General features: G+C 46.8%; 1 protein-coding gene across 2 annotated transcripts; it reads right to left on the minus strand.

Moving 5' to 3' along the window:
- LOC115542456 (fibulin-2) lies at nucleotides 1-26,500 on the minus strand. 2 transcript variants are annotated; one of them, XM_030354717.1, is made up of 16 exons: nucleotides 26,227-26,500; nucleotides 23,411-24,868; nucleotides 16,049-16,163; nucleotides 15,508-15,631; nucleotides 12,903-13,110; nucleotides 11,822-12,085; nucleotides 10,757-10,885; nucleotides 9,916-10,017; nucleotides 6,018-6,155; nucleotides 4,388-4,531; nucleotides 3,943-4,071; nucleotides 2,456-2,581; nucleotides 1,903-2,019; nucleotides 1,578-1,706; nucleotides 1,059-1,182; nucleotides 1-542 (listed from the first exon to the last, which is right to left on the minus strand). In XM_030354717.1, the coding sequence occupies exons 2-16, from the start codon at nucleotides 24,774-24,776 to the stop codon at nucleotides 185-187; spliced, it is 3,573 nt and encodes a 1,190-aa protein (XP_030210577.1). In that variant the 5' UTR covers nucleotides 24,777-24,868; nucleotides 26,227-26,500; the 3' UTR covers nucleotides 1-184. The 2 variants fall into 2 exon arrangements, 1 of the variants encoding a protein (XP_030210577.1); XR_003976553.1 differs by lacking the exons at nucleotides 1-542; nucleotides 1,059-1,182 and having other exon boundaries at nucleotides 1,821-2,019.
- Nucleotides 26,501-26,895: the final 395 nt, after the last annotated feature.

Consider the following 26,895-nt stretch of genomic DNA (forward strand, 5'->3'; position numbering starts at 1 on the left):
TTTCAATAAGGAAAAAAACAAAACCTGGCCGCAGAGAAAATACCAAAAGAGAAACAAGTTAATACCGCTGGCTCACGTTGCGCGCCACACCCAGCCGCCGCCGGAGACCCGGGCCAGCGTCGGGCTGAGTCACTCCTCAGCGTCGATGCCTGAGCCCCCCCTGAGCGTTGACGCCTGAGTCACGTCAGAGCGGGTTGCCGGTGATGAAGACATAGATCCGGGCCTGGAAGGTGGTGAAGGTGCCCTGGCGCCACAGCTTCATCTCCACCTCGATCAGGAAGTCCTGGGGGCTGGGCGCCTGCCTCTGGAGGTACACGGCGCCCGTGTAGGCGGTGAGCTTGCGCGTGCTGAAGTAGTTCTCGTCGTTGCCCCGGGTGATGGTGACGATGACGTTGTCACCGGTGTAGGCCGGGGACGGGCCGATGCGGAAGATCTGCGCGGGGACCAGGATGTTGGACTGGAAGCTGAGGTAGTAGTAGGTGATCCTCAGCGGCGTGGTCTGGCAGTCCAGGTGGTTGGGACAGCCAGTCCGCTCACAGCGACTGGGAGGGGGGGAGGAGGAGGAGGAGGAGGAGGAGGAGGAGGAGAGGGAGGAGGAGGAGGAGGAGGAGGAGAGGGAGGAGGAGGAGGAGGAGGAGGAGGAGGAGAGGGGAGGAGGAGGAGGGGGAGGAGGAGGAGGAGGAGGAGGAGGAGGAGAGGGAGGAGGAGGAGAGGGGAGGGGGAGGAGGAGGAGGGGGTGGAGGAGGAGGAGGGGGAAGAGATGGAGTAGGAGGAGGAGGAGGAGGAGGAGGAGGAGGAGAGGGGAGAGGAGGAGGAGGAGGAGGAGGAGGAGGAGGAGGCGGAGTAGGAGCACAGATATAAACAGTTAATTGATGTTTATCTGCAGATGGGAACTTACTTTTGTCAAAGCGGCGAAAGAAAACAAAAACAAAAAGATATAAAAAACAGAGCAGGTTGTCGATTGATAATAATTAGTAGTAAGTACAAGTCTTTGTGGACAAAGTGTATATATTTTTACGTAGATAATATTGTTCTCTATTAAGCCCAATGTTCCTCACGTGTCGGCTGCTTTGCGGTAGTTGGGAGGACAGCTCAGGTCCAGGCAACGGTGGCCTCCCTGTATGTTGTAGCATGTCTGCTCCAGGGAGCAGTTATGGGCTCCTATGGCACACTCGTCAATATCTGGAAGGTGGGGGTCAGAGCAGGGATGGTTGGTTGTAAAGTAGTAAAGTATCGTAAAAAGAACATGGACCTAAACAAAACATATTTCAAGTATGTGTTTTCGGGAACTATTTGTGTGTGTGTGTGTGTGTGTGTGTGTGTGTGTGTGTGTGTGTGTGTGTGTGTGTGTGTGTGTGTGTGTGTGTGTGTGTGTGTGTGTGTGTGTGTGTGTGTCTATTAGGAATTTGTATGTTTGTGTGTGTCTAGTTTGTGTTGTAGAGAACTGAATGTGTGTGTGTATGTGTGTGTGCGTTTGAGTGTGTGTGTGAGTGTGTGTGTGTCCGTATGGGTGTGTGGCTATACGCTTGTGTTGTACAGATCTGAATGTGCATGTGTGTGTGTATGTGTGTGCGCACCTCGGCAGGAGCGTCCGTTGGGGGCCATGCTGTAGCCGTGCTCGGGACAGGCGCACTGGTAGCTGCCGGGCACGTTCACACACTTGTAGGTGCACAGGTGACCCACACTCTGCGCACACTCGTCGATGTCTGGTGGGCAGCGTGGGGAGGAGGAGGAGGAGGAGGAAGAGGAGAAGGAGGATGAAGAAGGGGAGGAGGAGGAGGAGGAGGTAGAAGAAGAGGAGGAGGAGGAGAATAACACACGTGTAATGAGGGTCACCCAGAGTCTCAGTATGTGGAAGCCTTGATGTCATTCATTGGGATCCGGTCTTCACGAGCCCTGTACCTTCGCAGGTGTGTCCGTCCTCCCTGAGGTGGTAACCTTGTTTACAGTAGCACTGGTAGGAGCCGTACATGTTCGCACACTCCTGGCCGCAGGGGTTGGCCAAACACTCGTTCACATCTGAGGATCAGACAGAGGTTAGCGGCTCGCCACTGGCAAGAGTCGACACACACACGCCAGAGGAGGCTTTGGCTGCTGGGAACAATGCAGCAATACATCTGGATTACAGCAAGCAGTTAAATGAAGCCTCAACTCGCTGTAGCACACGCACATACACGCATAAACACACAAACACGCACAGTCTACGCATACCTGTGCACGAACACACACATATGCTCATACAAGCACACAAACACACACACACACACATATAATCACACATGCATGGACATATCCCCCCACACACATACACAAAAGATTTGCAAGCACACTAATATTTACACACAGCATCCTCACACACACACACACACACACACACACACACACACACACACACACACACACACACACACACACACACACACACACACACACACACACACACACACACAAACACCTTCACAGTTCTTCCCGTCGGAGGCCAGGAGGAAGCCGGTGGTGCAGGAGCACTGGTACGAGCCGGGGGTGTTGTCACAGGTCTGGGCGCACAGCCGGCCGGGGTACCGCCAGCACTCATTCACGTCTGGAGGCCAAGGAGCAGACAGTGTTAGTGCATGTGTTTGTGTGTTTCCCCAGGCAAAAGAGTACCCCTGCAACCATCCATGGGTAAGTAGAGTCCAAATTGTCTGGTGTCCAAATTGCCATGTATGTGTGCAGTTGTGTCTGTTGTGTGTGTGCCTGTGTGTGTGTTTGTGTGCGTTTGTGTGTGTGTGTGTGTGTGTGTGTGTGTGTGTGTGTGTGTGTGTGTGTGTGTGTGTGTGTGTGTGTGTGTGTGTGTGTGTGTGTGTGTGTGTGTTTGTTTGTGTGTGTCCAAGCGCAAAAGAGTACCCATGCCACCATCCATGGGTAAATCCAAATTGTCTTCTGTGTGTGTTTGTGTGAGTTTGTGTGTGTGTGAGTGTGTGCTTGTGCGTCTGTGTGTGTGTATGTGTGTGTACCTGTGTTTAGGTGCGTGTTGTGTGTGTGTGTGTGTGTGTCTGTGTGAGTATGTGCGGGTGTGTCTCTGTCTGTGTGTATGTGTGTGTGCCTGTGTTCAGGTGTGTGTTTTGGGTGTGCATGTGAACAGCTGCCCTCCGCCAGTCTAAACACTCCAGCGAAGTCCATGAGTCTCAAAAGCAGCGAATGAATAACAGAGGCAGGGGCGGACGGACTCCTGCAGCCCTGGAAGACTGCAGGAGAGGTAGGACCAGCCCCCCTGCCCGGGAACCAGCATCTGTCATACCCTGCTCAGTACATGAAACACAATGGTGGTTGCACGTCCATGGAGAGAGAGAGAGAGAGAGAGAGAGAGAGAGAGAGAGAGAGAGTGAGAGAGAGAGAGAGAGAGAGAGAGAGAGAGAGAGAGGGGGAGAGAGAGAGAGAGAGAGAGAGAGAGAGAGAGAGAGAGTGAGAGAGAGAGAGAGAGAGAGAGAGAGAGAGAGAGAGAGAGAGAGAGAGAGAGAGAGAGAGAGAGAGAGAGAGAGAGAGTGTGAGAGAGAGAGAGTGTGAGAGAGAGAGAGAGAGAGTGAGAGGGAGAGAGAGAGAGAGATAGGGAGGGAAGAGAGAGAGAGAGAGAGAGAGAGAGAGAGAGAGAGAGAGAGAGAGAGAGAGAGAGAGAGAGAGAGAGAGAGAGAGAGAGAGAGAGAGAGAGAGAGAGAGAGAGAGAGAGAGAGAGAGAGAGAGAGAGAGAGAGAGAGAGAGAGGGAGTAGAGTGCAGAGTGGATCCATAAAAGAGATAACAATCAAGTGGAAATATGTTTTTTTTTTAAGAAGCTTATGTAACAAGAAGTTATACAATCAAAAACAGAGAGGGTGGCGATGAGGAGGGAGGAAGCATTCAGACTACAGCAGTTCCTCCTGCGGTCAGAGCGGCCGTCTTGAGAGCACGGCTCTGGCTGTACGTACCCACACAGGTCCGCCTGTAGGAGTCGTACTGGTACCCGGGCTGGCAGTCGCAGCGGTACGAGCCCGGCAGGTTGTTGCACAGCTGGCCGTCGCCACAGCGGTGCAGGTTGTTCTGACACTCGTCCACGTCTGGGGAGACGGTCATAAGGGAACACAGCGGACACATTCGGTCACATCTGACTGACATGGAATTGTTCAATCGTTGACTTCAGCCTCCACTGTTTCGTTGCTATGAACTTGAGGGACATTTTGTAGAATCTTTTACCAAAAAGTGACTTTTATTGTTGCATTAACGACTACCTGCTCATTAATGACCAGATAGGGGTACACTATCCGGAACCTTCCGTCTTAGAGAACAAACACCCTAACCTCTACACTATCCAGCCTCCATCATGTGACCTCCACCTGTATTGGTAGCGTTGTCTTCTGTGTGCATCCATCTTACCAATGCAGCTAGCGCCATCTGGGCTGGCATGGTAACCACGGCTACATATGAGCATCTTCCTCTGGCAGGTGTAGGAGCCCACGGTGTTGAGGCAGGTGAATCCGGGACTGCAGGGCTGGCTCAGACCCATGCACTCATCAATGTCTGCCGATGAAAACACAAGGCATGTGGGGACAGAGTAAGAGATTAACCAAAAACGAAAAAGAGAATTCAGATGCAGAAAAGGAGGAGGAGGGGACAAGGGAGCGAACGAAAGGTAGAAAAAGAGACAATCATATTCAAAGCTTCACCAATGGAACTATTTTGCTTTTACTTTGATGTTTGTGGCTGTGGCGTCTATGTTTGTATGTGTGGGTGTTTGCGTTTGTGTAGCTCAGGTGCATATGTTTTTTTGATTGTTTACTGCGTGGGTGTCTGATAGGATAAGATAGGATAAATGTGATGAACCCCACACATGGGAAAATCACTTGTTATATTTACGTGCATGTTTCTTTGTATATGTATGTGTGTTTGTTGTTTGTTTTGTTCGAGTGCATGTGGTGTGTGTGTGTATGTGTATGTGTCTGACTAGTGTCTGTGTGTGTCCCCTGTGTGTGTGTATCATCTGACTGTGTATGTGTGTGTGTCTGTGCGTGTCGTCTGACTGTGAGTGTGTGTGTGTGTGGGTGTGTGAGTGAATCCGCTCCTGATCCCGTGTGATTTCTCTATTTTCCTCTATTCTCCCCTTCCTCAGAGCGTGTGTTTTACACTACTTTACAGTGGCGCGGTTCTGCCTCGACATGCCCCAGTTCCTGTCCCTGGGGGCTAATTCCACAGCATCGCTTCGTACTGGAATAGGACAGAGGGTTGGCTTTCATCCGCCCCACTGCAGCCTTCTGCTGCAACCCCTCTGATCTCCTGTCTGTGTGGCATTTAACCCCTTGTGTCACCACAGCCCCTGCTTGACTCACCTGTCTCTCTCTCTCTTTCTCTCTCTTGCTCTCTCCCTCTCCCTCTCACTGTCTCCCTCCCTCCCTCCCTCCCTCCCTCCCTCCCTCCCTCCCTCCCTCCCTCTCTCTCTCTCTCTCTCTCTCTCTCTCTCTCTCTCTCTCTCTCTCTCTCTCTCTCTCTCTCTCTCTCTCTCTCTCTCTCTCTCTCTCTCTCTCTCTCTCTCTCTCTCCCTCTCTATCTCTGTCTCTCTCTCTCTCTCCCTCTCTCTCTCTCTCTCTCTCACTCTCTCTCTCTCTCTCTCCCTTGCGCACTCTTGAATATGGATTTGATTCACCTCCCTCTGATTGTGTTTACATGGGATATGGATCCCTGTTGTGCAGTGTGTTTAAACATGGCCACTGGATTTCGCCATGAGAGCCAGACGTTCGTCCATCGATGCACCTGTTTGATTAACACAGTGCGAACCCCGGGATCGAGACACACCATCAAGAAAAACGGCATTCGTTTAGCTTGCAGTAAGCAGAAACACTATGTGATTGAACACTGATTAAGGCAGAGATAAATAGTGGGGATATCAGGGGTATATTTACAATGATTGATGGAGTGAGAATATACTGGCGTTGTGAGTGCGGTCGTGTCTTCCACCGGCAACAGAGTGCGACAGGGCAGGTTTGCGGTGGTGACTGTGCACCTTCCTCACCGATACAGTTGCCCTGGGCGTCCTGCCCAAAGCCTGTAGAGCACTGGGTCCTGGCGGTGCACCTGAAGGAACCCTCTGTGTTCAAACAGTCAAAGCCCAGCCCGCAGGTATGGCTCTGCACCAAGCACTCGTTGACATCTGCAGAGGATGAGAAGGAGAAGGTGGAAGGAATAGGCAGTTTACAAAACGCTACATGTTTTGTATTCCTCATTCAACTGTGTGCATACAGTTAATTGTGTGATCTTCATCTGTGTAATTCTGTTCAGTCTGCTGTGTCTGTGGCGGTTGTGTTTATATGGATGATGCCGGCGTCGTCAGTAATTACTTTTAGTCACCACTGGATGGCACTGTGGACAAATAGGAAATCAGGCCAACCATCTGAAATGCTATATCTATACATTCATCTAATATTTACCCCTCCTTTATTTCTCTGAATATCCCAAGTAGTAATCAACACATATTTAGAAACAATTGCCAAAGCTATACTCATCAGGTCTTTTTACACTCTCACCCTCAAAAACAACAAAAAGCAAATTTTGATACACTTGTATCTGAACGAACTATATGTGCTGTGTGTGCGTGTGTGTGTGTGTGTGTGTGTGTGTGTGTGTGTGTGTGTGTGTGTGTGTGTGTGTGTGTGTGTGTGTGTGTGTGTGTGTGTGTGTGTGTGTGTGTGTGTGTGTGTGTGTGTGTGTGTTTGTGTGTATGTCTTTGTGTGTGTGTGCGTGTGTGTGCATGCGCACACACACGCACACACACAGCACATTATGGACAGCACATTATGGAACATTAGCCTAAAGACTTCCGCCACATTTCTGCAAGGGAGATTCCCTGACTGTCAATCAGCCTGCAGAATTGGCTGTCATATCAAAAACCAAACACATAATTAAGTTGCAAACAACCCTGTGGTGAGGGAGGGGCAGTGTGTGTTTGTGTCTATGTGTGTCTATGATCACATGTGTGTTCGTGCACTTTCACTTGTGTGTCTGGGCGTGTTCACAAATGACGCTCTTGTGGATGCACATCAGACTGATGTACATGTGTGTTTGTGTGTGTGTGTGTGTGTGTGTGTGTGTGTGTGTGTGTGTGTGTGTGTGTGTGTGTGTGTGTGTGTGTGTGTGTATATATATTATATATATAGTTATATAAATATATATTTTATATATGTACTGTGCTGTCTTTATGGACCTTCCTGTGTCTTGAATAAAAAGTTGATTGATTGATTGTGTGTATTGCGTGTGTGTGTGTTGACTTCTTGTGGGACTTAGGTCATGCAAGAATTCACAGACACACACACACACACACACACACACACACACACACACACACACACACACACACACACACACACACACACACACACACACACACACACACACACACAAACACACACACACACACACACACACACACACACACTGGGGCACAGGGAGATGGAAGCAAGGTGAAGACTGACAGCCTTGAAATGCAGAGCCCAACATGGGAGGATGTGGGGAAGGTTGAGGAGGAGGAGGAGGAGGAGGAGGTGGAGAGGAGGAAGATAGTGATGAAGAGGATGAGGAGGAAGAGGAGTTGGATGTGGGAGGAGGAGGGGGCGGAGCAGCAGGAGGAAAGGCGCAAGAGGAGAAGGATGCGGGAGAGGCAATAGATATTGATGGAGAGGAGGATGGGCTAGGGGAATGAGGGAGGATGCGGAGTAGAAGACAGGGTATGGGAGAGAGAGAGATTAGAAGCTGTCTGACTCCATTGTGGAGGCAATGGCAACTGACAAATCAGAGGGGAGTCAAGCTTCTCAAAGGAGCCTTGCGTCGAAGCCATTACGGCTCAGTCCTTACCGCGACCCAGGTTTGAATCCTGCCCGCTGTAATTTGCTGCATATCCTCCCCCCTCTCTCCCATATCCTTCCTGTCTAACTCTCACTGTATCTTTCATGAATAAAGCATCAAAAGGTGCCCTGCGTCAAAAGGTCAGGGAGGTCAGACTGGAAATGTCAGCCTGCTGTTTGAAGCATTGGGGCCAAGACTAGTCAGTTCAGTAATAACAATTGATTGAATGGACGATTCTTTTTTCTTTTTAACAATTATTTTTTTAAAAAGAGGTTGAAATGGAGGAGGAGGGGGGGGCGATTCCTGGACTAGTATAGGTTAATCTTCCAGGGTCAAAAGAGTGTTATTGTATCTTTTGGTGAGATCCAAGAAGGGAGCAGTTAAAGTCCCTCCTTACTCACACAGTAGAATAGGTGGCATTCATCTAATGGGACTCTAAAGGGAACCATTCATCTAATGGGATACTCTATTGCCACTGATTGCCTGCAGAGGCAACCATTATGAGCATTAGTATTAAATGCATTACATCGCCTCTTGATTGAGCATTCTTCCAGTCCACAAACAGCTGAAGACGAGCTTCATTCCCCACGGCAAGAAGTCATAAGCACTGTCATCCCTCCCATTGACTGCAGTGGTAAACACAGCAGGCCTCAAACTTTCTCTATAAAACTACAGATGCCGAAGAAGACCTCGCTGTACACCGAAGGAGGGGCGGGGGGGGCAAACAACTTATCATGAGCCTCACCCTAAGGAGCTCGCCTTCTGGGTGTCACTCAACCTTTAGCGGAGAGACAAAGCTCCTATCCTTGTTGTTGTTGTTGTTGTTGTTGTTGTTGTTGTTGTTGTTGTTGTTGTTGTTTATGTGCTGAATGCTAGCTGCAAGACAACACAGGCGCAGGGAAGATTCCGGCTCTCCAGCGGCGAGCATTAGTTCTGCTCCGTTGTCCGAGCGCTCGCTTGTGAAATAACGTTGTCACTATTAATTGAAGGCGTCTCGTCTGTTATAGGGGCTCCCAAGGGTGGCGGATTAGATTGTTCATCCAAATATCCCAACAATGCGATTACCTCACCGCCTTCAAACTAAAGCCGTTTCTCGCCAACGCACTTGGATTTCGTCAAACTTTTTTTTCAAGTATACTCAGATCCTCATAAACTCTGGTCATTATCGTTGGCAAATATCATCAGTTTTGCCGGATGACACGGAAAGGATCACAATGTTTTTTTATTCACCATTTTCAAAATTATCATATATTTCAAATTTCATGCCTGGGTGAAGGAAAGTAAGCGGTTTATTCAATGTGTTTATGCAGCTAAAGCTGAGCGTTAAGATTTGAGGCTTAGGGATCGTCAAAGCCTCTTTACTCTGTCTTTCTGTTAGTTCTGTTAAAAGCAGCCCTGTAAATAAAGCTTTACTTTGTTTATATTATTGATTTGCCTCTTCTTCAGACTAAACAAGCCCATATCGCAGGCCCCTGTTCACGTTTGTGTGTTGAGATGGAATGAAAAGAAGGATAATAAATGGTGTAAAAGTTTGAATTAGCAATGTAGTCATACTATTATTCAAAAAACGACTAATCATATTGTAGCGATGGAAAAGTAGTGTGACACAATATCAGACTTAAATGAAACCAACAGAGGGTTAGAAGAATGATAACTAGGTATAGGCTAAACTAGTTTATTAATTTGGAATTATGCAAACTCTATTCACTTCCAAGTAGTCAACCATCAGGTGATGAAATTCAAGTTAAAGTTGTGTGTCCAGCCAATTGAAAGATGTACAATATAAAGGGCTACCCACTGCTGCTAGTGCTGCAGCTAGTGGGGAGTTAAATGTGGTGAACACATATTGTTGTGTAGCATTGTGTGTTTGCAATGACAATAATGGTTAACTAGTAACAGACATGTTTCTGCCAAGGATTATTCACTAAACTGGAACAAGACAGAGTCAGAGTTTGAAATTGTCAGATATTCTGACCTCCAGCTGTGTGTTCTGGCAAAAATCAAGTGCATTGATGCAATCATTGTTATTAATCATATATAGCGTGTCCAGCATCGTGTTTCCTAATCCTCACCTTCACAAGAGTACCCATCAGCCCTCAGCGAGAAGCCCCGACCACAGGAGCACTGCACCCGTCCTCCCACTGGGCGGCACTGCTGAGCACAGGGGTTATGTCCTGACAAACAACAACACACACAGGTAGTTAGACGAAGGCTGCAACAAACTTCTCTCTGCCAGGGCTTCCCATGGCAGGATTCAGGGTCGGACTCATGTTTTGAGAGAGAGGCGGCCATCATTCTCTGTTTGTGTGTGTGTGTGTGTGTGTGTGTGTGTATGTGTATGTGTATGTGTGTGTGTGTGTGTGTGTGTGTGTGTGTGTGTGTGTGTGTGTGTGTGTGTGTGTGTGTGTGTTTGTATGCAAGATAAACAAGTTATTGTACCGCAGTATAAAGCTCACTTCCTGTTTTCGGATCGGATCCTGACCTGGTGCCATTCTATTTCCTATTTCCATCCCCGTGTTTTTGGCAAACAAGTCAGACACAACAACAACAAAATACCATCTCGGCGAGAGACGCGGGATGCATTCGGGACAACAAAGCGATCTTTGATACCATCCTACCTGCTTGGGTCTGGCCTTTGCAAAACAATTACAAGCCAGGGGAAAAACAAACACACCGGCGAGGTTTAAAATAATGACATGCCTATCCATGCTGGAGGCACTGGGGCCACCTCAGTTCTCTGTGTCATTTTCCCGCCTTTAGATTCCCCTTGCAGGCCGCTGATTAAAGACATGGGGATGAGCGAGAGTGCCGTCGTTTGTGATCTTCCGACACTCTGAGACTCCGTCATTTCCGCACCCACCCAACCCACATCCCCTCATCACACCTTCTGCCCGGAGACTGATGTGGTCTCACCTTCGCAGGGGTTGAGCAGGGCTTGAGTGGGGGTGCTGGGAGGAGGAGGAGGAGGTGGGGTTGTAGTTGGCTCCTCCACACCTCCTGCTGTGGCTTTGTGATGCTCCTCCAAGCCGTTCTCCTCACGCTCTGCGGGATGAGAGGTGAATCAACTCATCATGAGGGAGCGAGTAATTACACTGCAATCACTGAGTCTGACTCTCTCTCTCTCCTCACTCCCCCTCTCTTCTCCCCTCCCTCCCCACCTTTCTGTCTGTTTCCGTCGTTTTTGTTTAAACATTGTGCAATGCCTTGCAATGCAATGTGTGTGTTTTTGGCGGTTGGGGTTGTAGGTGAAAAGTTGTGACAGCGGTAGAATCGGGACAGGGGAAAGAAAGGAAAACATTGCCCGAGGACAAACATTTATTGGTGAGCCTCACCGCTCGCTTTTAATTTGCTAGGGTTTGAGCTCTGACATTAGCATCCTGTTGAGGCTTGCGGCAGTTAGATCTGCCATTAAATAAAGCCGGCTGGGTCACAGTTAGTGCAAGATTTCATTCAGCACCTCTTTAAAGTTACACCTTTTACATAGACCCTGTATAATATTTATCTATCAGGTGTCTCTTGTAAAAGAGGCGATGAATCTAAGTTTGATTTCTAAATGTGTTTCTTTGTCTCCAATCGCACGAGATTGATGGAACAACAAGACGTCACTGTCAGCTCAGGAAATAAATGGCAGGGTGCGATTAGAATAACTATTATTAGCCAGAGTCCGTGCAGGCAGGAAGGAACCCTGTGCCCAGCAGAAAAATAATACACTGGGAACATGTGGACAAATATAGACAAACAGGAGAACTTCCTGCCAGGAATGTACACAACTTTTTGTCATGGAAATGTGCATGAACGACAAAAAGCTTTGCATGTGCAACGGTCAGATAGCGTCGGGACATGTTTTTTTTATTCATACCGCAAATCAATGCATATGTACATACCCTACACATTAAGAGTTGGATACACCTCACCCCATGTGTATTTTCAAATCTGTCTACAAATATAAATAGGTCATATCATACGTCCTGGTCATACCCGGTTTACACGTGTTGTCCTGCTGCAGCGAGAAGCCAGCGAAGCATTCACATCTGAAGGAGCCGGGCGTGTTGACGCAGCGCTGCGGACAGAGGCTGTCCTGGTACACCGCACACTCGTCCATGTCCTCCACCTGGAACGGGTGCTCCACCTGGAAGGGACCCTCCGCCGTGTTCTCCTCGTCCGGCACCCCCTGCCGCTGCTCCTCCTCCTCCTCCTCCTCACCGATGGAGAAGGCCTCCTTCGGGAAGGGGCTGTCCGACACTGGAGGAACAGTGCAGCAGGACGGTCGTCGACATGCAGTTACAGCCTCAGCCAACTTGATCAGCATCTCATCCGTGTCCCTAGTGCTTTGTGCAAGGCACTGTGTCAAAGGGCCACCAGGATCTGCCTTCAATTGTGGCAAAGCAATTTAGTACAAAGTAGAAACAAATGGGGTTTAGGGCTTTTCAGAGTTAAGAATCCAAATAGGCCTTCAGCCATAATGTACTGCACTGCAGGGGGAGAAGCAATGGGAACTTTTAAATGAGAGATTTGAACTTTAATAAACTCTGCCTCAGCAGGCCGCTGAGGTGAACCATTTGTCAGATATGTAACCAAATAATGGTCTTTCCCCGTAGCAGCAGAAAAACAAATTAATTATATTGTGTGTAAATTAGATTTGTTTGTGTTTGTGTGTGTGTGTTTGTCTTTGCGTGTAGATGTTTCTGTGCGTGTATTTGTGTATCTGTGTGTGTGTGTGTGGTGTGTGTGTGTGTGTGTGTAGGCATCTGTGTGTGTGTGTGTGTGTGTGTGTGTGTGTGTGTGTGTGTGTGTGTGTGTGTGTGTGTGTGTGTGTGTGTGTGTGCGTGTATGTGTGCGTGTGTGCATGCATGAATCAATGTCTGTGTGTATGTATGTTTGTATGTATACATACATATGTAGGTGTGTATAGATGTATGGATGTATGTATACGACAGTATGTATGTGTGTGTGTGTGTGTGTGTGTGTGTGTGTGTGTGTGTGTGTGTGTGTGTGTGTGTGTGTGTGTGTGTGTGCATGTGTGTGTGTGTTGCGTACAGCACATCCGTGTCTAAGGCACCTTTATTGGGCAGGGGCGTGGGGTCCAGAAGGGGCCTCTCCCTGACGGGGCGCCAGCCTCCGTCCGCTCCTCCACCCTGCGCTCTGGCCTCCGCCCGGCAGCAGGTGAGGAGGCTCTGTCTGCAGCGGGGCCCCAGGTACGGGGGGGCCTCACAGCGCTGGCCCTCGCTGAGCAGGCGCAGGCCCAGGGAGCAGCAGCCGCAGCACTCCTACAGGGCCGACAGGGACGTCAGCACCCCACCACACTCGGACCGGGGCAACAGGAGGACCCCTACTCTGTTGGAGGGACTGGCTGTGTGTGAGGAGGTGTGGGACTCCGCAGAGGAGTAACGGAGAAAGTCTTGGGCTGTGTAGCCCCCCTGGTGTGCTCAGCAAGGAACCCCCTTAGATGAGGTAGGAAAGCAAATAAACCGACTGCCAACATGTGTGTGTGTGTGTGTGTGTGTCTGTGTGTTTTTTTGTGTGAATGTGTTTGCGTGTATGTCCGTGCGTGTGTGTGTGTGTGTGTGTGTGTATGCGTGTGTGTGTGTGTGTGTGTGTGTGTGTGTGTGTGTGTGTGTGTGTGTGTGTGTGTGTGTGTGTGTGTGTGTGTGTGTATGCGTGCTTGTGTGTGTGTGTGTGTGTGTGTGTGTGTGTGTGTGTGTGTGTGTGTGTGTGTGTGTGTGTGTGTGTGTGTGTGTGTGTGTGTGTGTGTGTGTGTGTGAAGTGCGTGCGTGTGCATGTGTGTGCTCTGGACTAGCAGTACTTTAAGCCGTTGGATTTGGACAGTCACTTAAAGGTAATTATCCGACTTGAGACTGTAATGACCTTTTGGGCCAAGGGGGTAAGTGTATAAGCCTTTAATACCCAGATTGGATGGAAGACGAATGGAGCGGGGAAATGTTGGCTGATGCTCATGAAATCTAGTCATCAAACACACGACCAGGCCTCAATGACCCCCAGTCGCCATGACTATCACTTCCACCATTATACTGATGTCACACACACACACACACACACCCTTCAGACTTTGACACTCTGTTGAGCACGCGTTTAAACACATCTGCGGTCTATTATTGCAGTGAAACTCCAAAAGGCAGAGGGAACCTTTGTCCGTACTTGGCTCCGAAGCGCCTCTGTCTAGTAGATTTAATAGGATAATTTGATCAGAGGAGACACGGGCTCAGCTGACGCAAGCCCCCGCTCCATAGAACTCAGGCTCTCCTCTGATTACTAATTGTTTGGGACCAGTACTTTGTGCACGTGACTGATTTCTTTTTTCATTCGGCATGACTAATGGAATAATGAAGAGACCGTTTGAAGACTGAATTTGCACTTCGCGAAGAAAAAAGTAACTCTTCTCTCAAGTTTAAAGTTCAATTATTTATTTTTTTCAGTCATCCTACCCAGTTCAGGCTGTGGCCGAGGGGCAGATAGGGACAGACATCGATGCTTGAAGGGGCTTGAGCCCCGGCTCTTCTGCCTTCTTAATTATAACTGCCCTTTTTTCTTGCCTGTTTTAAATTATTTTATACATCTGTATATGTATTTATCTTTGTGTGCTGCCTGGTTGCTATGTACCCTGGTGGCCTGCCCTCCTGGTAACTTGCCCACCTGGATGATTGATACACAGTCTGGGCTCCCTGACCGAGGAAGGAGAAGGAGTTCACCCGACAGACCTACCGTCACTAATAATGAACCTGGCTTGGACTCTGTCTGCCCTCGTGTTCAGCTCCCTCCCCATGCACCATGCACATCATCCTGAATCACATTCTACTTGCAAACCTTCATGTACAAGTAAAACAAAATTTGAGTTCAGTAGTTTGGCTCATCTACCAAGTCCACAGGTGCATTATCATTTTTAGATTAAAAGTGGATGAATGAACCCACTGTTAGAAAGGCTACATAAAGTTGTTCCTGTTATACGCTTCAATGCTATTGGATAATTGATTGACTGACTTGGTTTCATTCTTCTTTCTTTCGGGTGTTCTAATAAAATATGACTGTTATCATGATTATTTTGTCTCAATGTCATTGGCTCTTTCAGAGTGTTCAGGAATGATGAAATAATGTGCTTGGTATATATTACACATTTATGATATGAAGCTAGGTTTGGTACATATCACACATTCGTATTCCAATCTATTAAATGTATTTCTTAACAATTTAAATGTTGTCTTTGTACTTTTCTACCGTGTACTGTTAAAATAGCATTTGGTTTATTTTAGGGTGTTAGGGGTGTGAAGTTAAGCATTGCATGGCACAGGCAGACAACAGAGGAAGGTATTGCTTTGAACAAATGGGAGATCCTCTTTTACCATCCTTTATCCACAAATTAAGCATCATACGCTGGTATTTTGATTGGTTGTCTATGGCACAAGTCTAGGTAAGGGTTGAACTGGTAAGCTAATAGGCAGTGGGGATTAACTGAAATACTTAATGCAACCAAAGCCATGGATCACATGTCAATCAATTGCAAAATCAATCCATATAGCAGTGTCAAAAAGCAGGCCTACTCACGCCATGCATATTAAAGCACACATCATTCTCAGATATCGAGGCCCCCGTCCCTAGGGAAGCCCGGGCATGCTGCTGCCCATGAGCGGCCAGTTCTTAGTAATACTAACCGTGTAGGCGTCCCCTCCACATTCATCACTGTCCTCACACACCGCTCCGCTTGTGGCTGCGGTAAGACCGGCCAAGCATCGCTGCTGCCTCAGAGCACCCAGACAGCATTGTTTCTGGGCCGTTCTGACAGAACAAAGCACACACAGGGGAAACAGTGGGTTGAAAGAACATTAGATAAATACACTTTCATGCTCTCAGAAGTCGAAAGATAAATCATTTATACTTTGGAATGTATTTAAATCTGTGTGAAGTTGAATCTGAAAATGCGGTTTGTATTCGACTGTTGAAGGCCTGAGGGCTCGACTATATTACAGTCAAAGCATTGAGGATCCCTCAGACAATTGAGGTGATGAGGAGTTACAGTAAGAGGCCGTCATGATGTAAATCCTGGCCATTATTAACATAATATCAAAACTAGTTAAAAGCCTGGAGTTTAGACCCAGACACAAGACTGCGACATATTTTTTCTTTGGCCAATTGCAAAACTAGGTGCAGTTTACATTATTGTGCCTAATGATGGAAGTTCTTCAACGACATTACCGACAGATGGAGTGCCTTTCCTCTCTGGGGAGCTCCATGGCGAGGCAGTGACCATTAGCTGTGGCCCATTTCTCCCCCGTTTCACAGCACACCCTCAACAGCTCCGCAGCCGACACTGTATCCAAAACGCAAACAAAAACAACCAAATGAGACCAATCCATCTGAGCACAGTCACCGTCTCCGGAGAATTCAACGTTGACCCAGAAGTGTGTCTTGATTAACGCACACTTAACAAAACAGTGTACAATGGGATTGCTGGGTAATGCTGTAGAGCAGGAAGAACAGCCTGAGATATGAAAGGAGTTGACAGAGATGGATAACGGCATCTTTGACAACGGCTGACTCTATCTCAGCCTTGATGAGGCGTATACTCTCCTCTTTAAAAACACTTTTACAGAATTGAATTAGCCCCACTTCACAAAAGACAAGACTCTGTTGTATTTTTAATTATGATGATTGGGAGGGGGAGAAGGAGTTAAAATTGGATTTATTTGAAGTTACCAAATAGCTATTTTGAAGTAACAATTTAGTTATTTTGCAGATGTTTTGTATCCAAAGCGACCTACACTGAATTTAGATGCAGGTCATTAAGGAGCAGATAGGGCTCAGACAGCTTGCTCCAGGGCGTCTAGAGGTAGACTGCAGTCAATAGGGTTTAACTCAGAAGCTTTTCTAGCAAATGAGAAAGAGAATCTGTCTCACTTTTTCCCAAGCAAATCCAGGAACAAACAATAGAAAACCGAAGAGGAGAAAACTATGTTGAGAAATATGCTGGGGACCTCACAGGGTACAGTCACAGGTCACTGCATTCCACTACATTGATTTGTGGCTCTTGACCTAGAGAAAACTCAGGACACAAATCTCATGGAATTTGCTGTCCCTCCAGTCATGATGTATTATACATGTAAGGCAAGGGTCAAGACTCCTAATTGACTCTTGACTGTAAAGTAAAACTAACCACACGAGAGTTCTGTTCTATTCTGTTCTGGCTTTATTAACTTTTTTATTAACTATGAAGGTGACTCAAAGTTATGATCATAAATGATTAGATTCCCACATATATTATAAAAAGATGTCGTTAACCATGTTGGGGCGTTTTTCTGTTAAAAGCTTTTTAGCATATATACAGTACAGTGCGTTGAAGAACATCTTTTGTTTGCAATACAGCCAAACTTGTTTGTTGTGGTTTTTAAGTCATTTGAAGTCGGCAATCAAAGGCATAATTAGAGATGAAATAAGGAGAGGGCTGGATGATGATGAATGGAAATTGAAGAAGGAAAATCCATCTCTTTAAAAGGTCACCACAAAAACTTAGGAGGAAGATGCAGAGTCTTTGAGGTCACGAGGCACTTAGACTTTAAAACCACCTGTGCTTAACACGTCTTTACCATGCCATGTTCTTTGTGTGTAAATCCGTCAAGCACTGTCCTCTCTCTCTTTCTCTCTCTCTCTCTCTCTCTCTCTCTCTCTCTCTCTCTCTCTCTCTCTCTCTCTCTCTCTCTCTCTCTCTCTCTATCTCTCTCTCTCTCTTTCTCTCTCATACCTTTTCCAGGGCCTCTCCAAGGAAGTTCCTACAGATTGCAAGCCTTGACTGCCGCACAATACATAATTTATAGGTGCAGGAATGGCTTGAGAACATTTGAAAGCTCAAAAGGCGCAATGACGCTTTGATGCGTAGAAATCTGTCCCAGTCAGGCAGTTAAACAAGTCTCTTTGAACCCTTGGATGAGTACGTCAGTGTTATCATAAGACAAATAACACAATTATTCATCCTCCTTCGTTTGCGCCCCTATTCATTTTCTCCAGGTGGATTCGGCGCTCCCTCATTGTGTGACACTCGTTAATTTGCCCCATGTGTGGATCCAGATGGCAGCGTAAGGACGAGGTCAGTAACGCGATCCAACAGAGATGAGGTGGGGGGGGGGGATATGAATGAATTCTCGGAAGGGAGTTGAAACGTTTAGAATTTAAAAAACGTTATATGACATGAAGTATCAAGGTCCTCAAGACATTAATAAAGGACTTCCGAACTGATAAATCTGCCGAGCACATCCGACCCAGTGTCATGTGGTTGGCAGGCCTCGTAATTTAGCCAGAACAACACACTTGCTCTTCAGAGAAGTGTAATAATTAGCCGAGCTGATCCATCATGGTGTGTGAAAGGGGGTGGGGGGAGGGGGCATAACAGTACCCCCTCCCCCCCCTCTCTCTCTTTCTCCTCTCTCTCTCTCTCTCTCTCTCTCTCTCTCTCTCTCTCTCTCTCTCTCCTTCTCTCTCTCTCTCTCTTTCTTTCTCTCTCTCTCTCTCTCTCTTTCTCTCTCTCTCTCTCTCTCTCTCTCTCTCTCTCTCTCTCTCTCTCTCTCTCTGTCTCTTGGTCTGTTATTACACCTGCCCGTCCCACTAACATTATCGCCAGACACGTTGCTCCGGTGCACATCCGAAATAAAAGCGAGTGACATCACCTCGCTTGAACATAAGACGATAGGCAAACATGAAAAAACACGGGGGCAGCTCTCGACTTGTCAGCGGTGGTTCTGGAAGTGCACACACAGGTGGGCCAAAGCAGAAGAGGCCACCTAGCAGACAGAGAAACAAATAAAACACCTTTGTGTCAACACCAAAAACAACTTGTGTGTGTGTGTGTTTTGTTGTGTGTGGATGTTTGTTTGTGTGTGCGTGTGTGTTTCTTTGTGTGTTTCTGTTTGTGTATGTCTGTTTCTGTTTCTTTGTGTGTGTGTGTGTGTGTGTGTGTGTGTGTGTGTGTGTGTGTGTGTGTGTGTGTGTGTGTGTGTGTGTGTGTGTGTGTGTGTGTGTGTGTGTGGGGGTGTGTTTCCGTGGGTGTGTGTGTGGGGGTGTGTGTGTGTGTGTGTGTGCGTGTGTTTCCGCTTGTGTGTGTCTGTGTGTGTGCGTGTTTGTGTGTTTCTGTTTTTGTGTTTGTGTGCGTTTGTTTTATGTGTGTGTGTGTGTGTGTGTGTGTGTGTGTGTGTGTGTGTGTTTATTTGTCTGTGTGTATGTGTGTGTGTGTTTGAAAGAAAAATAAGCCGGTAGTTAATGAGCTCATCACACGATCCAGCAACAGGTCCCTGCATTCCATTTTTTTCTCTCAATATCATTGGCTCTTAGTTAGGAGTTAAGAGTGGAACTAAAAACAGCAGAAACAACAACAAAAAAAACCAAGACTACCTCAGAATGACATGATTAAGAAACCCTTTAATAAGAAATTGTAACGTGTGTTTGTGTGTGTGTGTGCGTATTCTCAAAAAATGATGTTAACATGTGTGTCAGCTCGCTCAACACACATCCCACTGTTTTCCCACCATACAACATACATCACACACGTACCACAGTCATCTCTGTGTTACCTAAATCACATGACCAATCCCCCCCCCCCCCCCCCCCCCCCCGGCCCCCCCATGTCAACAACACGGCTCACATGTTCAGCAGCTGGCTGTGACATCACAGGGAGGGCGGCTCTCTTGTCCCCATGAATTAATTTGGCTAGCACAACTGACAGGCTTTCAGAGAACACGGCTTTGCAGACTGACTTTGTTCCGTTAGACCAACCTGCCCAAGATGCACTGGGAGCAGATGGGTTATGAGGTCCATCTGGCTTAACTAAATCAGTGGAGGTTGTGGTAAGGTTAATAGAAGTTGTTGGAGCAGAGGTTGGACTCGTTGATGGTTTCTCACAGTAACCTCCAGCCCTGAAATAAGATTTCTTCCTGTGGTTAAATAACCAGGCAATGGCAGAAAGTATAACACACACGGTGCAAGCAGATTGCAGTCGATGATCGCTGGTCTGTTGTGCCCTCACACAGCCAGGCCATATTGAATGTGTTTTCTGAGAGGCGTTTTCACTCCTTATTTTGCAGCAAAATGGATGAGCTTCAGCCAGTTGGATCCCTATTGGCCCATTTCCAAATAAACAACTAACGAGTGTTACCGCTATCATCACCATTGACATTAGAACGCCAAAACCCAAAGCAGCATAAATATTATTCGATTTATTTAGCCATTGTAGGAATGACAAAAACGCCACTTCCCGATTTCTTCATCATCACTCCATGGGGATGGCTGATTGGCCAAGCTGCCAGTGTTGACTGTTTTGCTGCGTAGGCAATAAAATAGGAAATTGTCTGCAGTGATGAATCTGTTCACTGACAGATCTTAGAGTTGGAAGGAAAACAAATTAGGGCTGGGTTTGAAAAATCGATCTTCTGATTTAAATCAATCTCCATTTGTGTGGTTTGATATTGTTTCCTATAATCAAGAGATCAATCTTTTTCTTTATGGACAGAACAGTGAAAAGAGACAGGAAAGCAGCTTGTAGAAGAGAGAACGACATGCAGCATAAGACGGTGGGAATAGAACCTGGGTCACTACAATACATACTGCCTACATGGTAAACTCAGTAGCAGCCTGTGGGCTGCCCCAGAGATTGAACTTTTAATCTACGCATTTCCCTGTGGATTCTTGAACCTTGAACCCCGTTAGTCTCCTGCGGCCGGCCTTTGCTTCTTCAATTTGCAATATAATGTGAGGACTGCTGTAGTGCAGTCATGTTAAAAATAAAAAGTAAATGAATGTAAATGCCTTGGGGTCAATTCTTAATGTTTATTCAAACAACATTTGCATTGTAATATCGCTAACAACCTCGATATTGAATTGAATCTGATTCGAATTGGCACCTTGTGAATAGGAATCCAATCAATTCAGGAAATCAGTGGAGATAACAAGCACTACAAAAGTATAATCAAACCCAATCAAACAAAATCGCCTGTTCATAAGATGCAGTTGCAAAAACATGATGATAGGTGAAAGGGGTCGATTTCAATAAAAGAGAGCGAGAGAAGCAAACGGCTACACTGCTATTCATCACTGCTAAACATTTTCTTTTAGATGTTTTTAATTAGTGGTTTCATGCCTCTGGGTAATTATAAGTATAAGTGACATGTGTGATTTGGTTGGTGTACAATCAGAGCATGTCGTGCATGGGAAATATGCCTGTGAACCGCAAGATTCTGCAGATCAACCAGAGTGCGAAACCTCTTTCGAAACCGACATACACATTGCGTTTCCAATCAACTCATTTTCATTCTCAGGAAAATTACACATCTCTTCTTCCTACTCACACAGGCGTGCATGTTGTAACAGTGCTGATGAAAAAAAAAGAAAAAGTTCCCACCTCTACGAACTTCTCCATTTCACATTTCGACTCATACTTTCCGATGAATTCTGAATCAGAGCCATGCATTAATTTCGCCCTGCGGCACGTCTGTCTTCATTTCCCCGTGTGCATGATTTGTTTCAAGACATAATAGGAGCTCTCGGGCGGGATAGGTTAAGTGGCCCGTGCGAGTTTGACGTGCTTGTTTCTCGAGGATGCACCTCAGCCGTGGGGTTCTGGGACAGGAAAGCCAGCGACCTCGCGGGACAGTCTGGTGGTCCTCACGCCGGCCCACGAGGGAGCGGCCGGGGAGTGTCTGGCAATCAAGCCACAACAGAGCTCTCATTCATCACATGGGTATTATGCTGCTCTCAGGTAGCCCCCCGGAGAAACACTACACCGCGGCCCGGGTCGTCCATGAGCGAGGCCTGAAGACCCCCCTCCCCCCTCCCCCCTGTTGAGCACACACACACAGCCTCTGTTGCGGCGAACGCAAGAAAGTCAAACAAGGGCGGACTATTCACTGGGCTGGAAGGACCAAAAGAATTATACACTTACCCCGAGCTGTGATTCAACACAAAGTGAGCCCGTTTGTTTTCGGATGGTTATAATTGCTTCTTTGCGATGCGTGCCTTCTGCTTTCCTTATTTTAAAGCAGCCTCTGGCATGCATCACTAATTCAATTGATAATAGCCATTAGTCAAGCATCCTCTGCCCCTATACTCTTCCTGCCGTCATTTTAAACATGTCACTGGAAATCCTGGAAATGTTCTCCCTCTTGCCAAGCAACGTTGACCTATGGACCCTAACAACGTCACATCGCCCAGGGACATGGAGAATAGCCAGACCGGCCTCCAAACACTGGATATACACAGGGGGAATATGAAATAAACAAATCCTTCCACTGAGTCAAAACAAAGCACACACACACAAAAGATTCTAAGGTATTACCCTAATGTGTTGCTGCATGAATTCACAGGCCCTCACAGCTTAACCTGACCTTGGCCTAATGCATTGTTCTTAGTCCAAAAATTACCCTAAAGATTCAAATCAGTAATACCATTTGAAAACATTAAAATGTTATGTCATTGAATGTATCTGGCAGACTCTATAGGTATTCCCATAGTAGCTTATCATTGGTACATACATACCCTGCATTCCTATGGAGGCCCGGTGCTGAAAGGAGAGAACAATTCTGACAGGTCTCAACAAAATTCATTGAGTAGTAAAAGAGGTGTCCTAGATATGGGGTGGACACATCCATAGATTACAGCATGCTGCACAACCTGCTATTAGTACACATGTTAAACAGCAATATGATGGATCTGCTTGAGTTCCAGGTTTGTTTACCCCTTAAACAAACCGTATTGACCCTTCGAACAGCATAGCAAGGCACTCTTGGCAAGGGGAAATTACGACGACAAACACTTTGTAGGTTATGGTTATGTTAAATAAACAACTTGTACAACAAATATCCGTAGATCGTATTTGAAACTTTACTGGACCCAAAGTCACAGAAAATCTCTACCTGAACTCTAAAAAACATGAAAAATGTTGTGTCCATAGTTTTCAATAAGGTTTAATCTGTGTGTCATCTCCCTTTTCATCTGTGCAACCTTCTCATACTCTGCATTCCATCTCAGGAGTCCTCAATAGAAGGTTTTGTGCACTGAGGGGAATAGATTTTGATCGGTAAATATGAAGGGTGCAAACACAGTGCATGAACATGGACTGCCATCAGCATGAGGGTGGAAGGCAACATGGTCGCTCATTGGACTAAAAGGTCTATATCATCTCCAACAAAGGCACCGAGTGTACGCATCTTTGTGTTTCCTGAGCTCTTCTGAGAAAGGTAGATAGATGCTATCGAGGGAACTTACACTCTCAATGAACCACTGCTTTTACTGGATGGATGCCAGTTTGAGCACAGGGATCATGAATCCCCTGTCCAAACACAGGATGTCAGTGAATAAGAGGAAGATGTTCTCTGATAAAGCTCCTTCGTCATCACATAAATGTCACACATGACAAATCATCCCATAGTAAGCCGAGCTTATCCATTTGGGTTCAGACATTTTGTAAACAATTATATGATGGATTTTATCCAGTATAAGGCAGATGGTAATAAAAAAGTAATAAAGAGTCTTATGCTGCCCATTGCAAAAGGTGAAATGAGGAATAAACGGCCTGCTTACCATCTGTTTCTCCCTCTGCAGTCTGAGAATGGTAATTGAGGAGCGTCTGGGCCTGTCTCCTTGGCTTGTCTCCCTCCTCCCTCCTCCTGACCGGTAACCTTCTGGTGGGACTCCACTGGACCGTCGGATATGGCCGCTGCTCCCCCCCAATGGCCTCCGTTGGTCCCTCATGGCCTTGAGCAAGTGAGGAAACATGGCGGCTAGAGTTGTCGCTCTGCCTGTGCCTGTGATGGCCGCCGAGTCTGCCTTCTTTATCAGAAGCGGCAGAGAACGCCGGCGTGTCCTTTGACGTGTTCGGCGCCACCCTTTCCCGGTCTGCGTCCTGACGCCGAGCGGTCCTCCCAGGGGCTTCCTGTTGCGGCGTGGGACTCTCCGTGGTCCCGCTCTGCGTGGTGGGGGCCATTCCCGCCGAGGTTATCGTTCCTCTGCGAGCTCCCGCGGTAGGCTGTTCAGTGTACTGTCGCAGCAGCTGATGGCGAACCTTGACCTGATAGTTCCTCTCCTGGTCCAGACTTCCCGGTGTCTCTCCGGGCTCCTCTCTCCTCCTGTCATCACGGGGGGTGGAGGAAACGAAGCTGGCTTCCGGGTGTGCTAGCGGGGATGCGATAGATTTGGGGATTTGGTCCCGTTCCAGCGGCAGGGAAGAGGTGGGTTCTGCCAAGGTATAGTCATACTCGTCTGTGCCAAAAGCGGGCGGGTCCTGCTTATACAGAGGCAGAGTGTCGCCAAGCGGCAGCTTTGAAAAGGGCTCCCGAGGCCGGGTCTGTGTGTTGTCTGGCAGGTGACTGACACCTCGTAAAGGCTCATTGTTCTCCGTTGGAGGGGTCAGCATTGTTTTTTTACTACCGTGCGGATTACACCCAGGAACGGGTGAACACACCAGGTGGCCTCCATCGTTAGGGCAGTGGCACATCTGGCACGGGTCCATATGGAACCTGTGGCCGGCCTTGTACTTGTCGTTGCCATGGACACACCCAATCCTCCCACATTGCGGACAACCGTCTGCAGGCTGTCTTATATCAATGCAGTTAGAGGGAAGGTCTGGGCATGGGATGAACTGACAGCTGATCCTCCCTCCTCCGCGGGGACAGGAGCACTCGGTGCTCCCAAAGTCCACAAAGTAGGACTCTCCCTGGGGAACTTTCCCCTTGCGGAAGCCTGCGTTGACGCAGTCATAGTACTGGTACCCCTCACAGGTGCATCCCTTGTGAACGCATGTGGCACAGCACGCACCCACCTCCAGCACTTCCTCAATGCAATTCTGCAGAACGGGACAGTCCACCCTGGTGCAGTCCTTTTGGCTCAGGGATATATCCAGGTATAATATCACGCAAGATAAACACAATGCCACTCTCTGAATGTCCATTTTTTCACAGGAACCTTTTAAAAAACAATTTAACGCCACCTTTTAACGGAACAGAAGTCCTCCGTTACGCTATCCGATGTATAACTGCACTCCTGTGTAAGTGAAATGAAGCATACACATTGTCATTCAACCTGCAACAAACGTTTTCAACAAACTTTCAGTGAATTCAAGCCATGGTTTATAATTAAAAGCACATGGAATTTTGGGCAGCATTGAAATCGATATAAACATGATTCAATATTTAGAGTGCAGAACGAATGTAGAAAAAGGCCCATGGGTGTGTCAGTTTCTCCTGGTTTCCCCACTACATAGAACACACTGTGCGGAGGATCTGTTGCAGATCGGAGATCATGTAGTGTAATGAGTCCACTTGGAATAAATCTCCATGTAGGCAGATGACAAGACATTTTAGGCAGTTGTAGTTGAGGTTTAACCAATGTTTATTTGAACAATGAGGTCCTAGAGACCGGGAAGGAGCAATAAAAGCATAAAACATAATTTGAACCGTCTGATCTGTGACTTGACACCTTGTCATGGATAGACAAGGTGTTTTCTGTTTCTCTTTCCTCTGCTCTCTGGCCTGCGATTATCGTTGATCACAAGACGTTATGTCACTGCATGCCTTTTGTAATCTTGTGACTCCACTAAGTCATCCAAATATTTCACCACGCAATTACCTTTTATCATTATTACAAGTGTAGTGCAGAGCATCTCTACATGAATTAGCATTGTTACTTTCCAGCAGCTGTTGCCCTGTCAAATGCCAGTGCAGATATTGGACTGTGAACGATGTTGACATTGTACACATATCTTTTTCACTAGACATCTTCTAAGCTCTTTGTTTACCTCAGTGTGTGGCAAAACCTGTGTCAACGTGTCTACAAATACTCCAACTCCAACTGCTCATCAATAGAAAGTACTTTTTTTAGCAAAATATTAAAAAAAAACTTTGAGACATAGTTCATTTTCAGCATTAGGTATTCTATAATAAACAATGGTATATCATATGGCTGCATGCAGCCCTGATATGAGGTATAATATTGTTTAACGTTGATTTCATACAATTGCTGCATATCAAAAACATACATTGCTGAAACTTTTAGTGAAGAGGGCAAAAACAATATAAAGGCAAAAGGCATGCGTGATTATAACAAAATAAAGCTGAATAAAGTTTAATGACGGCATTAAATAATGTTTAAATCTAATAACGGTCTACTACTCATATCAGTAGCCTACATTTACCATAAAAGCTAAAATACAACGAACCAGACATTAAATCGGAACGGCATCATTGATTTGTGACCAGATGTCGGCTCTACTTTTGCAAATGCTGGCCTCAACACATATTTGTTATGGTCTCGGCAAAGGGATGTTCAATAAAAAAAAACACCGAGATAAAATTTTCTGTGTGACAATTAATTTCACTTTTACAACGATCTTCATTGCTCACCTTTGGTTCCCGATTGATGTTGACGTTGGTCAATCAATGCGCGCCGATTCAAACTTTGAAGCCCAATGTTTCACACTAGTGCGGCGCGGTGTGCAGCAGGGTTGAGTGGAGTGGAGTTGACTGCTGGAGCTGAGTGCTGCTCAAGAGTACATTAGTGCTACCGCGACCGCTGCTCAGTGGGGGGGCGGGACAACCCTTTCCCTTTGAATTAACCTCGTTCCCAGGCGTTCTCAACCAACAACGGAACGCCTGGGACGTGGATGCTCCAAATGAGCGTTATTTGCGAGAGAGAAAGTGGGCTGGACTTTCAGAAACGAGAGAGAGGGAGAGAGAGGGAAGAGAGGGAGAGAGAGGGAGAGAGAGGGAAAGAGAGGGAGAGAGTTTGTTGTTATTATGATTTTTCTAGTATTAATTCTTGTCATGTTATTAATATTATTGCTATTTGGACTGTTAAAAGCTGATATGAACTAAGGGACCGGAAATTGTGTGGTGGCAAACCAGGATAACGATATAATTGATGCTCCTCCCTCAGCCTGCCGTATGTTCAGGATCCAGGAGAGCATATTGACCAGAATATTAAACCACCCGCTGTGATATCAAGTTTGTGGGCCGGGTCCATGAAAGGTTTTACAGCGACATCATGTTATGCCTTGGGGGTATTTTTTATAG

Source organism: Gadus morhua, chromosome 1 (assembly GCF_902167405.1).
Source record: "Gadus morhua chromosome 1, gadMor3.0, whole genome shotgun sequence".
Lineage (NCBI taxonomy): Eukaryota > Metazoa > Chordata > Actinopteri > Gadiformes > Gadidae > Gadus > Gadus morhua.

What these genes read in the sequence shown, in the direction of transcription:
- LOC115542456 (XM_030354717.1), bottom strand. Translation starts at nt 24,776, where the DNA reads ATGGACATTCAGAGAGTGGCATTGTGTTTATCTTGCGTGATATTATAC. An exon ending in GAAAGGCACTCCATCTGTCG is followed by an intron (nt 15,632 to 16,048) that starts GTAATGTCGTTG and finishes TTGTTCTGTCAG; the next exon opens with AACGGCCCAGAAACAATGCT. An exon ending in TACCGCAAAGCAGCCGACAC is followed by an intron (nt 543 to 1,058) that starts GTGAGGAACATT and finishes CCCCCCTCCCAG; the next exon opens with TCGCTGTGAGCGGACTGGCT.